Raw genomic sequence first — 14,198 nt, 5'->3', positions numbered from 1 at the left:
ATATATATATATATATATATATATATATATATAGATATATATATATATATATTGTAAGTGCGAATCCTAAAGGTCCCGTCATTAGGCCATAGCTCAGTATTATGACTGGTTTGTTTCCCGACTTGCGCACTGCCGCAGTCTTGCCCGTCTGAACACGGCAGCCTGCCAAAACAGCCGCAAGTCCCACTACGATGAGAGGCATCGTTCTGTATCCTACCAACCCGGGGAAGAAGTCCTACTGTGCACCCCTCTCCGTGCCCCTGGGTTATGCGAGAAGTTCCTTCCCCGCGTCATTGGCCCCTACACAATCATCGCGCAGACCTCACCATTTAAGTACCACGTAACCCCTACTTCCGGTGTGAGTGACCGCCGGTGCCGTGGAACTGAGATCGTTCATGTTTCCCGAATCAAGCCTTTCATCCGACGGGCTTCCTTACCTGACTGTGACGGCCAGGTTGGCCGCTTCCGCCGAGGGGGGATAATATTGTAAGCGCGAATCCTAAATGTCCCGTCATCAGGTTATAGCTCAGTATTATGACTGGCCAACACAGCCTTCGTGTTTCGTCGTCGTCGCTGCATTGTGTGCGTCCATCATCATCTCATCGCTCGTCGTCTTTCTGGGACGCACCATCATCGCCATCATGATTGATCCTGTTCTGACCAGGGTACCGCTCGCCGAATAAACGTCGTCCGCCAAGTCTCCTGGCATTGCCTCTCAATATATATATATATATATATATATATATATATATATATATATATATATATATATATATATATATATATATATATATATATATATATATATATATATATATATATATGTATATCTATATATATATATATATATATATATTGTAACGGTCAACCAATTCTACAACATTGGCTTGGCCAAGTGGATTGGATTAGCTGAAGAGGAGAAAGAGGATGCGGGAGCTGGGCTCTCTGGGCTAGAGGAAGAAGAAGCCGGACCGCTGCTCGCGTCGTGCTCAACGGTGCTCGCCTTTTCCTGCCTTTGGAGCCTGCGCTGTTGCCTTAATAAATCCCTCCCGGACGTAACAGTTTGGTTGAGGTGCGGGGTACGTAGCGAAGACGGAACTCCCAGACTTGCGCCGAAGCCGACGCGTTGCGGGCCTACCACCAGCGCCAGATACCATGCCACCGGCTGCGGACAGCCGTCTTCCCAACTCTCCGCCAATGGCCAGCTAGTATCCGCCACGAGAACCACGAAAATTCTGTGGGTACGCTGAGGAAGACGTTGAGGAATGGCTCACCCATTACAGGCGGGTGAGCCGATACAATCGCTGGGATACACCTGCTCAGCTCGCTAACGTCGTGTTTTCCCTGGATGAAACAGCGCTCACTTGGTTCGAGAACAACGAAAGCAAGTTCACAACTTGGGACCGCTTCGTCGAAGAAATCACCGGACGCTTCGGCGACTCCGCCGCAAGAAAGAAAAGGGCCGAACAGACGCTGCTTCAGCGGGCACAAATTCCTGGAGAGACTTGTACCACCTACATCGAGGAAATATTGAAGCTATGCCGAGTTGTCAACCCGCAAATGTCGGAGGAAGACAAGGTAGGCCACCTCTTGAAAGGAATCGCAGAAGACGTCTATCATTTTCTGATCGGAAGAGAGAAACTGGAGTCAGCAGCGGACGTCATTCAGCAATGCCGCACATTCGAGGCATTGAAGCTGCGTCGCATTACGCCAAAATTTGGTCGCTTAGCTAACGTGACTACCGTCGCCAGTGTTGACGACTGCCCACCGTCTGACTTGGCCGACACCATTCGCCACATCGTGCGCGAAGAACTGTTGCGACATCAAGAATATCGGGAAAGTTTCGACCACGGCCGTAAGCGCGAAGACTCGTTGACAGAACAGGTGCAAACGAACGCTCTTCAGCCCTACAGCGCTGTTCTCAACGACCAAAACTTTGCCTCCCGGATTGATAGTCCTAGGCGGGGTGGTAGCCGCGAGTCCGCGGGATATAGTCCTCCGGAGAACTTCCTTCGCCGTTCCCAACGCCACCATTATGCCCCACGTTTCTGCGGCACAAATGATGAATACCTCACTGACCGCATCCGCGAGGGCCCCGTTTGCTACTTCTGTGGCATTACCGGCCACATCTCCCGCTACTGCCGCCGCCGACGCCAGGCGACAAGGTACGAACCACCACGCACGTTCTACCGCTCGGAGGCTGACGATTCACACTACAATGGTCACTGGCCGAGGGGCTCTATTCCTAGAGGACAGCCGCCCGCACGTCATCATTCGCCCGCTTCGGACCGGAGTCTTACACCTCCCACATTCCGCCAGCGACGTTCGCCTTCGCCTCGGCGCAGGTCACCACCGCCGGAAAACTAGATGGCGCGGCCAATGGAGGTGAGGTCGCTAAGGAAACTGCGTCTAACATTCCTCTCACCGGACTGCCTTCAACGGATTTACCTTCGCCTGTCCTCGTGCTAAAAAAAAAAGTTGAAATTGTGGTTGATAATGTTCGAACAATTGCCTTAGTAGATACGGGAGCAACAGTGTCTGTGATGAGCGTTGATTTCAAAAACAGGCTTGGACGTAAGGTGATGTTTACGTGGGACAAGGTGATTACATTTCGTGGTGTGGGTGGTGAGTGGCTGCACCCTCTTGGAGTATGTTCAGTGAATATCTCCTTCGGCGGCCACTTATTCAGAGCAGAGTTTACTGTGCTCCCGCGGACTACACATGATGTCATCTTGGGGATCGACTTTTTGAAGCAGTGTGGTGCTACGGTTGACTGTAGAAGTGGAGAAATTTTTATAGACGGCACTGCCTTATCTGCGCTTGTTGAAAACCCTGCTGGCCACCAGACCGCCGCGTTGGACACATTTTGCGTGTTGGAGGACACCATCATGCCAGCACGATGTGCCCTATTTGTCCCAGTATGGTCCTCCGGAGCCCCAAATCGTGAAATTGACGCTTTAGTGGAGCCCATTTCCGAGAATTGTGCCAAGAAAAACATCGTCGTTCCTCGCGCGGTTGTTACCGTTGTCCATGGTCACTCTACGTTGTGGACTGTCAACTACTCCAGTGAGCCCGTCGTATTGCCAAGAGGTCTCAACCTTGCCCACGAGATTCCGTATGCGCCCCCTTTAATAGCAGTTCTGAACGACGAGTTGAACGCATCCATCAATACTTGCCCAGTGGGCCCCTCCAAGTTCCTACACATGATTAGCGAGTCACTTCAACCAGATGAACGCCGTTCTCTAGCCGATCTTCTGTCCAAGCATGCAAGTGTTTTCGACTTCTGTCACAACCAACGGCATTTTCCAATTCCGCCAAATCGCACTCAGCATTCAATCCATACTGGGGGAGCAAGACCGATTCGTCAGAAGCCTTACCGTGTTTCCGCGCCAGAGCGACGCCTAATCAACGACCAAGTCCAGGAAATGCTAAGGAATGGCGTAATTCGAGAATCATGCAGTCCTTGGGCAGCACCTGTCATACTCGTCAAGAAGAAGGACGGCTCATGGAGATTTTGCGTCGACTATCGACGCCTCAATGCTGTAACTAAGAAAGATGTCTACCCGTTACCCCGAATCGACGACGCCATTGATTGCCTTCATTCAGCTTCCTATTTTTCCTCCGTTGACTTGAGATCAGGATATTGGCAAATTCCCATGGACCCCAGTGATAAGGAAAAAACTGCTTTCGTAACGCCTGACGGATTGTTTGAATTCAATGTAATGCCCTTTGGACTTTGCAATGCTCCGGCCACCTTCGAGCGTTTTATGGACAGCGTTTTGCGCGGCCTCAAGTGGGAAATCTGCATGTGCTACCTCGACGATGCTGTAATTTTTGGTCGAACGTTCAGTGAGCACAACAGTCGCTTGGGTACTGTCTTGGACTGCTTGGCAAAGGCTGGTTTAGTCCTAAATTCGAAGAAGTGCCGATTTGGAGATCGCCAAACGCTTGTGCTAGGCCTCTTGGTCGATAAGGACGGTGTCAGACCAGACCCACGCAAAATCCAAGCAGTCAGTGATTTCAAAGAGCCGCATTCTGTCAAGGAGCTACGAAGAGGAAGCTACGAAGCTACGAAGGAATATATATATATATATATATATATATATATATATATATATATATATATATATATATATATATATATATATATATATATATATATATATATATATATATATATATATATATATATATATATATATATATATATATATATATATATATATATATACGGAAGTCCAAAACTGAACTTCTGCCGTTTCCGCGCCCCCAGGTGCTCCCTCAGACACAACCTAACCTTTATGCTTCACGAGACGAGTGCACAGAAAACCTAAACTTCCAAGCGGTCGCTCCAATGCGCCTCCAAATAAAGCAGACTGCACAGAAGACTTCGCACCAGGAGCACCGTGACCTCCTTCCGGTCTATACAGACGCTTGATCGGCGCAATCGCAGCAATCACCTCAGTCGTATTGCCCTCACCCCATGAGGCCGCCCTGTGCCGATCCAACAGACCACCCCTGTTATAATCCTTCGTCGACGCCATTTATTCCAGCCCCGCAGCTCCCACTCGCCTGTGCTTTCCGACAACGCCGACAACTCATACAAACCTCCTTCCCATTCTTGGGTCATTTATAATTTCGCTCTTCGATTCTCACCAAACCTCCGATCGCTTAAGAGGATGAGGGGGGGGGCAATCGATTTCCCAGACGAAGCCATTCTCTCACTGTCGCGGGGATGTTTCTTATATCCCCCTAATGATTTTCTGAAGATGGCCCAAAGTCACTGCGAACGAGGCAGCAAAGAACCAGTAACTCGAGGCGAAGCAATATCGAGGCGGTAACTATAGAGGGGGCTACGAAGCCCTTTCTGAGCTCTAGAACTGGGTACAATCAAACTTCACTAGCGTACAAAACAAGGAATAGAAGGAAGCATTACATAGGAGAGAAGAAGACCCGCTTCAGCGTAGATATTTCATCCTCCCAACATAAGATGAGTTCTCGTGTGCCGCGCTATAAGCACGCTCAAGACAACAGCAAACTAACACTCAGGGAACTGTCCTCAGGATCCTCTCTTCCTTCACTTGCCTGCCACAAATGCTCTTTCGTTTTCGCCAATTCTCAAAATCTTGTTTGGGCGCACATCGTCACAGCCAAATGGGCCTTTATGCCTTACCCGCATTACCTAGGAACAATGCTGGCGCAGGCGTCACGAAGGATTCACCACATTCCAGTCCTTCATATGGGGGGTGTCATGCTATGGAGTGTCAGCTGCTCCTAACCCCACTCTTGGAGACTGGAAGCTGTGTTCTCCCCGTCCCTTCTCCAAACGCGAACACACATAGCACATCGACAGTTGATCTTTCCGAATGAACGCCACGTTTGAGAGGAACATTACGTTTCTTGAGTCATGACGTCCCATCTAACCGCATGACCGGATGACTATTATACCTCGAAGGTGCTCTGAGGATCTTGAACATGAGACATGTGCCGTTTTCTCGCATTAGACGTGTTCGATGTCCCCACCTCCTTTTTTCTTCTTGTTGCAGGCGAATGTGGAAGTTTAAACGGACCCTGCAACACTTTCTTCAATTTTTTTTCGCAATCCTAATGCCGGCAGAACGTAGTCAACCAACACATGCAGTACTAAGATTATGGGGACGGCAAGTACCTAAGCCAAAAATTACTCATCTATGCCCATCAAATCACTTAGAAACTCGCTGAAAACAGTTTTCTCTCTTTCCAGTTCTTGGCTTTCTTCAAACGCTCTATTACAGAGATGTCGCAGCTATTGGCGGGTTTTCTTTCAGTCGCAGCAATGAACGCATTCGATAGCCACTTCAGAAAGATAGCCACAAAGGGAAAGCAGAAACAGAATGCGTATCTGCTGCAACAAGCACATCACGCAGTACAGCTCCGTCCAGGCGATAACTATATCTTTCGCAGTCTTTCCAGACGCAAAGGAAAGGGTGAAAGCTCACATCAGAAGTGTTGCAGAGTCCATTTAAAGTTTAGGCTAGTTTAGGCCCTTTCTTTGACGTGCGCGTTCAGTGATATATTAAAGCAGGCAAGGACTAGAACAAACATTACGAGGATGCCCTAACTATAATCCGTGTTTTCGCTCACTCTGGTTAATTTTGGGCGTCGTTTCAAGAACTTGGACAACAGAATAATATTGGAAATGTTAAATTTTGAATAAACAATGTGGGCAACAACGATTGCTCGGGGTGGCCTGGAATATCTTCCACTGCTTCCTCATTTCGATCAGTCGAATCAGCAACAATAACTCACTTTTGAACGAATGAAGACAGCGGAACGTTGTTGAGTGATCAAGTCGTATAGACCTTACGGAAATATGCTGAATAACGAAATTTGTGAGAGAATTCAGTAGACGGGAGGAATGCATGCCGCTCGTATGAAATATCGACAGGCGCGGAGCGAATTTTCCGCCGCGCATGCCGGTTCGTAAAATGCCGGCTGCGTGAGCCGACGTAGCACGGTGATGTGCAGTGCGAGAGAGGGATCAACGGGCGGGGCTGCCAGTTGCTCATATTTTTCGCAATTCCTTTATATAGTAAAAAAAAAATCCGCATTCACCAATGTCTTCCCCGAATCTAGTGGATCAATTTGGCGGTTGAGCCAAACTGATCCACTAGATTCGGCGAAGATCTCTACACGCGAAAATCACTAGATCCACTAAAAAGCTTGGCGTTTGAATGTTTTCACTGGAGTCGATCATTCAAGAGCCAATTAATCAAACACTGTCGTCAACTAATATAAATGGCAATTAGTACAAGAGAGTCCACACCTTTTAAACGATTGTTAAATGTTTTGTTACGGTAGAATGAATTTGAGATTCAACATTTAGTATAGGTTGTGCGAAACCCTCCAAATACTGACATAGACAGCGATAACAAAGCTTACAGCATCCGCATTCATGTACGGTTCGCTGCAATTATGTCCTCGTTTACTTCCTAATAGCGCAGGGGCTCCATGATCACCTACTGTACCGGGAAAAGTTTAAAAGTTAGGGTGCATTTAATGTGCGCAGTTTTAATAAGATCGTCTAGATTAGACGATCATTATGGCCTATTTAAAGCCTCATCGGGCAACTACGAGCGTGGAAACTCATCAGTACTTTGTGAAGAAGGCTACACACTCATGACGAAAAATATATCGGGCAAAGTGCTATGCAAGTGTGCTTCATACGTGAAACGTTACACTATCGCAACTCTAATCGCTTAACTCCTGCTTGATAATCTATTTTCCCGTCATTGAGCATTTCGTCGTGTCTGGCGTTGACACCACTGAAGGAAGGAAGGAAGGAAGGAAGGAAGGAAGGAAGGAATACATTTTCTCGTCCGCCGGGATCAGTTATTGGGGGTGGAGGAGGCCCACAGGGCCACTGCGACGAACAATGACAAGTGTCGAAGCTACTAAAAAAAACTCCCACCTACCCTCGCGGGAACCCCTGTGTAGATGCGACGCATAGGGAGTTCACGTTGGAGCGTTGGACAGCGGAGGAACGGCGCTGGAACGATGGAGCGGAGCGGCGCAGGCACCGCGTTTTATAGTGCGCATAACGGTGAGGTCACGCGCCGGCGCCAGTGCGTCTGCCGCGGCTATGACGCAACACAATCCAACATAATGTACTTTAATCCAATCCAATCCAAGCCAAGCCAAGCCAAGCCAAGCCAAGCCAATCCAAGCCAATCCAATCGAATCCAATCCAATTCCCCTCGCGAGAGAGTGTTCGCTATCGGAGAGGAGAGGGGGTGAGCGGCGGAGAGCGAAGTTGACTCGGCGAGGAGAATGGGGGCGGGGTGGACGCCGAAAACAACGACGACGACGCCGACGCCGGATGCAGGGACAAGGCGGGTGAATGAGATGCCTTCGCATCTAAAAACAGCGCCGAGAGTTTCAAAGTCGTTGTTCAACGGCAGGCACCTATTCACACACGACGTGCAAATCTCCAGGAAAATGACAATGCGGCATTTGGCCACTATGAGGTCGCGTTGCACGCCCACGATGGTATTTTAATATGTGGGCGATCTTTATGTCTACCTGATTGATTGATTGATTGATTGATTGATTGATTGATTGATTGATTGATTGATTGATTGATTGATTGATTGATTGATTGATTGATTGATTGATTGATTGATTGATTTATTGATTGATTGATTGATTGATTGATTGATTGATTGTGGTCTTTAACGTGCCGAAGCTACACAGGCGATGAGGCGCGCCGTAGTGGTCAGCTCCGAAATAATTTTGGCCACCTGGGGAACTTTAACGAGCTTTTTCGCACACGAGCGTTTTCTGTTTTCGCCTTCATCAGAAAAGCGGCCGCCGCCGCTGGGAGTCAAACCCGCCTCCTACCAGAATTTTTAATTATGGAAAGACCTCACTAGTATGGCTCGGGGCAACATAACAACTTTTGTTGTAAGGAAACATTAAAAGTCTGTAATGTATTAATACAACCTTCACCCACAATGCTGAAGTTCTATCTACACTCTGAAAACAAAAACACGAATAGATGACTTCTTTGTCTGCATAAGAACTCAAAACAAAGTTTTCTTTATTCCTTCCTCAAGCCACACGCGGTTGTTGGCACGCCAGGTTTCGCTTTGACACGTGTACCAGGTGATCGGCGTTATTAGTGACTATTAGTGATATAAGAATACAAGTGTGCAGGTGGAAGTGGAAGATGCAGGAGATATGTTCCCACAAGGACAAGCAAAAAGCACAAGTGAACCGAATTTACGTAGTGGAGCAGTTTGAATAAGCGGCTTTAAAATACATTGAAAACATAAAAGGCCAACCATAATTTTGAACTATGAGTTGACCAAAAGTTTGAATTATCCAGGTTTGAACTATCTAGAATGTACTCTAATTTAAAAATCCGTCACGCTACGCGTTTGCTGAATGGACACACGCAGGAGGCAGAATTTTGTAAGGTTTGTGGGTTTGGCTGTACGCGACTGATGCATACCACAAATGAGTCATGCTCATTGGCAGAACAGCTGTCTTTTTTTCATAGTTCGCACTTCCGTAGCCTGCGCCAAATCAATATACTTAGCCTGCTTTCACGAAGTGGCAATGGAGATTACTGTAAGCGCCTAGTACATGTCACAGCACCGTTTTGCACGAAAGTGCGTCACCCAGAGGAAAATCCGGATGTATTCCACCCGATAACCTGTTACATGTACATTCTGCCCTAAACTATATACAATCATTCATACGATCTTGGCGTGGGCACATAATTCCGCCTTCCCGCCTTTATCCACTGCCATTTATCTTCCTGAGCTGTGGGAGAACCTGACGATCCGCGCCGGCTTGGATGCCCAGCGACTGCTGGTGTCTAGGGCTGAGTCAGCACGGTAACCTCATGGTCTCCACGACCACCTCCACATTACCAGACTCAAAATATTTTCCTCCTCCTCCTATGATAATGTTTCTAGTTAGCATGCAGGTGCACGGAATATGCGCGGAATATCTGCCGGAACATCCTGCTGTCAATTGCTTACACTCAAACGCACCAGCGCACGCAACGCTAGACGATGACGACACGTACTACAGCAAAACGCGCGGCCGCCGCTTAGTAGCCATCTAGAGCTACCACACCTCTAAGCATTACAACACGAATTACACCTCCAAGTTACAACTCAGCGATGTATAGCGTTTCGGCAACCACCTATATTATTCATCCTTTACACCATGCGACTTTATCTCACTGATTTCAGTCGTTTTAGGGCACTTGTATTTATTTTCTTCGCCTTCTATTCACCTTGCGCCATCAAACAATAGTAATCGTCATGGTCCTCTCGCTACATGGGAGAGAAATCCTTGATAATATGACCCAGCGACACAACCGAGCGCAGAGACATCCCAGCCTCATTACTGCCACAAGCGAGCGACATTAGGCGGGAAGCAAGTGGAGCCCGAACATTATGAGGACTGCCTGCCACGTGCAGACACGTGTCGGCACTAAATGAAGCATATTTTCGCTGCCCGTATTGCACCTCCACTCGTCACCTCACTTATCTCTTGCCGCATCAGCCACGTGAGATCAGGAGCAGCCTCATGCCCGCATGCTGAAGAGTGCGTCTTAAAGGAACCCTGCCACACTTTTTCATCTTTCTTCTAAAGGCTAAATTCTTGCAGAACGTAGTCAACCCACAGATCTAGGCTGCGTTCCAATTCACGAACAGCTTGGTAGACAGCTTACGAAGCAGCCTAACTAAAACGTCTAAAAGAAGAAGAATTGTAACGGCGCACCGGTAACCAACGCAGACGACAACCTCGTAGCTCACATGTTGAGAAATGCAAGCCGCAGGTTTGCATGCCGTGATTTAACATGCCGTGATTTAAAAATTAAACAAGAACATCTTCACCACGAGTAATTGATACTAAATATTCCAATAAAAGAACAAGTTAGTTTGTAACAACATTAGGACGCAAAAAGGTGGCGCTGGCTTCACTTATCAGTTCAGACAGGAATGTAGCCTAAATCACTACTCACTTCGATGTTGTCTGCTCGAAGCAGTCTTCCTTGACTGCTTCTTTCGAATTGGAACCGGGCTTTACATGGCCGACTGCTCGCGAAGATGGCAACAAAGCCGTCTAAAGGGGAAACTGGAACGCACCCCCTAGTACTTAGATTAGGGGATCGCAAAGTACCGCGCCCAAACCATCACATAACTTGAAAGCTTGCTCAAAAATCTTTCTGTATTTCCCGGTCTTCGAGTTCATTGACCGCTGGAATTACGTCATTACAGCGGCTTGGCGACTATTGGCCGACTTTCCTGCAGCTGCAGCAATGAACGCGTTCGATAGCCACTTTAAAAGCCACAAAAGAATAAAAAGCAACGGAAGGCGCATCTGATGCGACGAGCAAATCACGGAGTCTCGCTCCATACTGGCGATAACAATAGCTTTTGCAGTGCTTCTAGACGCCAAGGAAAGAATGAAAGCGTTTAGAGGGAGTGGTGAAGAGTCCCTTTATTTCCTGCAGATTGCGCATGCCTCATTGCATCCGAGCGTCCCGCGGCCCCCTCGACAATCCAGAAGCGAGTTCAGATTGTTGTTCATATATAAACCTCCATTCCATGCACGCTGTCGCAACACATTTAAAAGAGATCCCTGATCACTCGGAACAAGCGCAACTCTGTATCGTTCAATTCGACGTCAATTCCAGACTGTGCGATAATTTTCTGGTTTATTTGATCGACCTTCCCATTTTATCATTATGCATCATACAGAAGATCACATACTGAATTGTCCCCGCCGTGGTGGCTCAGTGGCTAGGGCGTTACGGTACTAAGCACGAGGTCGCGGGTTCGATACCCGGACGCGGCGGCGACTTTTCTGGTGGAGGCGAAAAGCAAAAACACCCGTTTGTACGACATTTTGGTGCACGTTAAAGATCCCCAGGTGGTAAAAATTAATCCGGAGCCCTCCACTACGGCGCGCCTCATCGCCTGCGTTGCGTCGACGCGTTAAACCCCCACAATCAATCAATCAATCAATCACATACTGCCGTGCTCCAACACATTTATCACACACCCACCGATCCAAACTAGGGCATTTGAAGCCAAGCCGTACCAGTAATATCGTACAGCTCATACAGCAGCCTTACCACTAACCAAGTGAGAAGTGAGAAAAAATGAACACGCAATGCACACATCTAAAAAAAATTAGTACCTCCACGCACCGATCGACGAAAAACTGATTCCTAGCATCATTATTTTTTACACCGAAGCACTCATTGACACTCACTAAAAGCAGCCATTAGCAAACAGTGCACTAAGGTTGTATCAAATATTAAATTTTACTTCTAAATATAGGCTTCACCCATGGAAAACACTCTGCATATTCTGTCGCAGGTTTCGTACCGAACAATGTACCCAATGGATTTTAAAAACTCCGCTGTAAAAATGTGTCCATTGCGCAGGTGTATTCTTTTTCCTTACAATTAGCCCTGCCAAAAAATTCATTATTCCACTCAGCTTCTCATTGCGTTGTGTTTTATTTAACACGCTTATTCCACATAGTTTTAGAGTTATGTCGTCGGTAAGAGAGGTTCGGAGTATAGTCTGCGTTTGCGACATTATTTTCACTGTGATTAGTTAAACTCGCTGCTTCGACCCGTTGCCTAATTTGCGTATACGCTCACTAGCATGAAGTCATCCTACAGGTCACGCGCCCTGAGATGTCCTTCTGCATATTCATCTATGTATTTGATATGTGAGCACAATAAACGTTATTGGTATATCGTCCAGCAACAAAAAAATTAGCTGACCCAGATGAATCAAAGTCAACATTTCAAAACTGAATTGAAATAACTTCATAAAAAAAAGATCTGGTCGTGGATGTTCCGGATATATAAAAACTGCGTGGCAACGGGCACTTTGAGATTATAGCACCGGCATGAAAACTGAAACAACAGCTAGCACGTGTGCAGTTTATCTACCAAAGTCAAAACACGCACCTACGCAGTGTACTTAATAAATTCGGGTTAATGAAAATTTGGCAGTTTGATTTACTTCTCAGAGCCTGACATAAGAAAAGCAGATGCTTCGGCATCTATGCAGTAGGTTGCAAATAGTAAAGATGTAAAGGAACACCCACCTATCACACAAAACGGGCTTCTGAGAAAGCGTAGCCTCCCCATCCACCCTTGGTACCTGGATCGGCATCCTGCCGACCATAGCCGGCAGAAAAATTCGATGGTGAACCAGATGACCATCACGATCTCCTGCAGAACACCAAAGGAGACACATGTTAGCAGCGCCCAGGCTGGTCTTATTCCCACGAACGCATCAGTCGAACACAAATGATAAGCACTTAAGAAAAGCGATAGTTATCCCACGCATTAGCCCACCATGACGAAGCCGGTCCGCAACGAAGCCGGCTGAACAATAAGGTGGAAATCACTACCATTTTGGAAAGCGCCAAGCGCCCTAAACTTACACGCAATGGTGGGAACAAATAGCCATCAAGGAAACAAAAGCACGGGACTGGGCACAGACCCGGAAAATTATCAGACAAAATTGATCCAGTTACCTTGCCATGCGTAACACGGCATTAGAATGCACGCTGCGCTGTACTGTAGAATGTAGACAGTTGGACATTTGCACGACTTAAAAACAACATTGGGAACAACGGTAGTGAACAAACTATGCCCCAACGGGCGCAGACAGGTGGCAGTAGTTATTTGACAGATTTTCCGAGGTAAATGCGAAGCACAACCAATAGGCTTGACAGGGCGGTGCAGGCCGTTATTACAGGGCTATAAAGGCAGGCCATGACAGGACTCTCCGCAGGGAATTATTAAAACATTCTATAACTTAAGCGCAGATATCCTGAAAGAGAATATTTATTTGTTCTCCGTCGATAAAAGCTCTAGAATACAACCAATGTATGGCTTCCGGTTATGACACATGGGACGGATACCTCATGTCAAAATAGATACTTCGAAGGAAACGTTATGTCAGCCCAACGAGCCATGGAAAAAGTTTTCTTGTACGTTACAAAACTCCTGTTTGGGTTATACAACAAACTCGGGTCGAATATGTTTTAGCTGAAGTGAGGCGCAAGGAGTGGGATAGGGCATGTCATGAAATGCAAATAACGGACAACCGGTTGTTCAGCCAGTGCTGAAAGGACTCAATGCGACACCAGCTGGCGGCCTCGAATAAACAAGGTTACGTTCCTTTTAATTTTGGGCAGCTGTGTCAAGAACTTTCTCACTCAAGATTTTGCTGCAATGGCACTCTGAAAACCAGAATTATGCCTCGCTAACTCGGTCAACACTGAATGAGTTTCTTGTTCTTGTGCCGTAGTCACGCCTCAAAACCCTTGGTTTGCACAGGAGAACTGCAATTTCCAAGTGAAAATTGTGACTTTAGGCACCGACGCAGCAGCTTTGTTAATGCTTCACTATTACTTCAATAGTTATTTTAGAAGAGTAACAACGTTGCGGAATATTCTCTAAATATAATTTTGACCTTGTCTAGCTGCCGAGATTGGGGCAGAAAAACGTTTGAGTTTTAATTCCTATTTGTAAGGAACTGGTGGGAACACACATAAAATTGTCAGTTCAATTACTGTTTACCCGAGCCGTACAATCGGGGTTTGTGGGAAACTTGCGCATACTGGGTCACTCCTTATCACTCTGTTTTACTTTTGGCTCTGGT

At 46.9% G+C, this 14,198-nt stretch overlaps 1 protein-coding gene across 2 annotated transcripts in view; it reads right to left on the bottom strand.

The window, feature by feature from the left end:
• Positions 1–14,198, bottom strand: part of LOC144152795 (potassium voltage-gated channel subfamily KQT member 1-like) — a 269,224-nt gene that overhangs the window by 143,336 nt on the left and 111,690 nt on the right. For both annotated transcript variants that reach the window (XM_077684256.1, XM_077684258.1), the window contains exon 3: positions 12,631–12,757. In XM_077684256.1, coding sequence (XP_077540382.1) covers positions 12,631–12,757 — 127 coding nt within the window. The remainder of the gene's footprint in view (positions 1–12,630; positions 12,758–14,198) is intronic.

This window comes from Haemaphysalis longicornis, unplaced genomic scaffold (genome assembly GCF_048455015.1).
Source record: "Haemaphysalis longicornis isolate Haplotype H1 unplaced genomic scaffold, Haemaphysalis longicornis Haplotype H1 scaffold_9, whole genome shotgun sequence".
NCBI classification, from domain to species: domain Eukaryota; kingdom Metazoa; phylum Arthropoda; class Arachnida; order Ixodida; family Ixodidae; genus Haemaphysalis; species Haemaphysalis longicornis.
The sequence above is the reverse complement of the archived record's forward strand: the minus strand, read 5'-3'. Positions and strand labels throughout refer to the sequence as shown.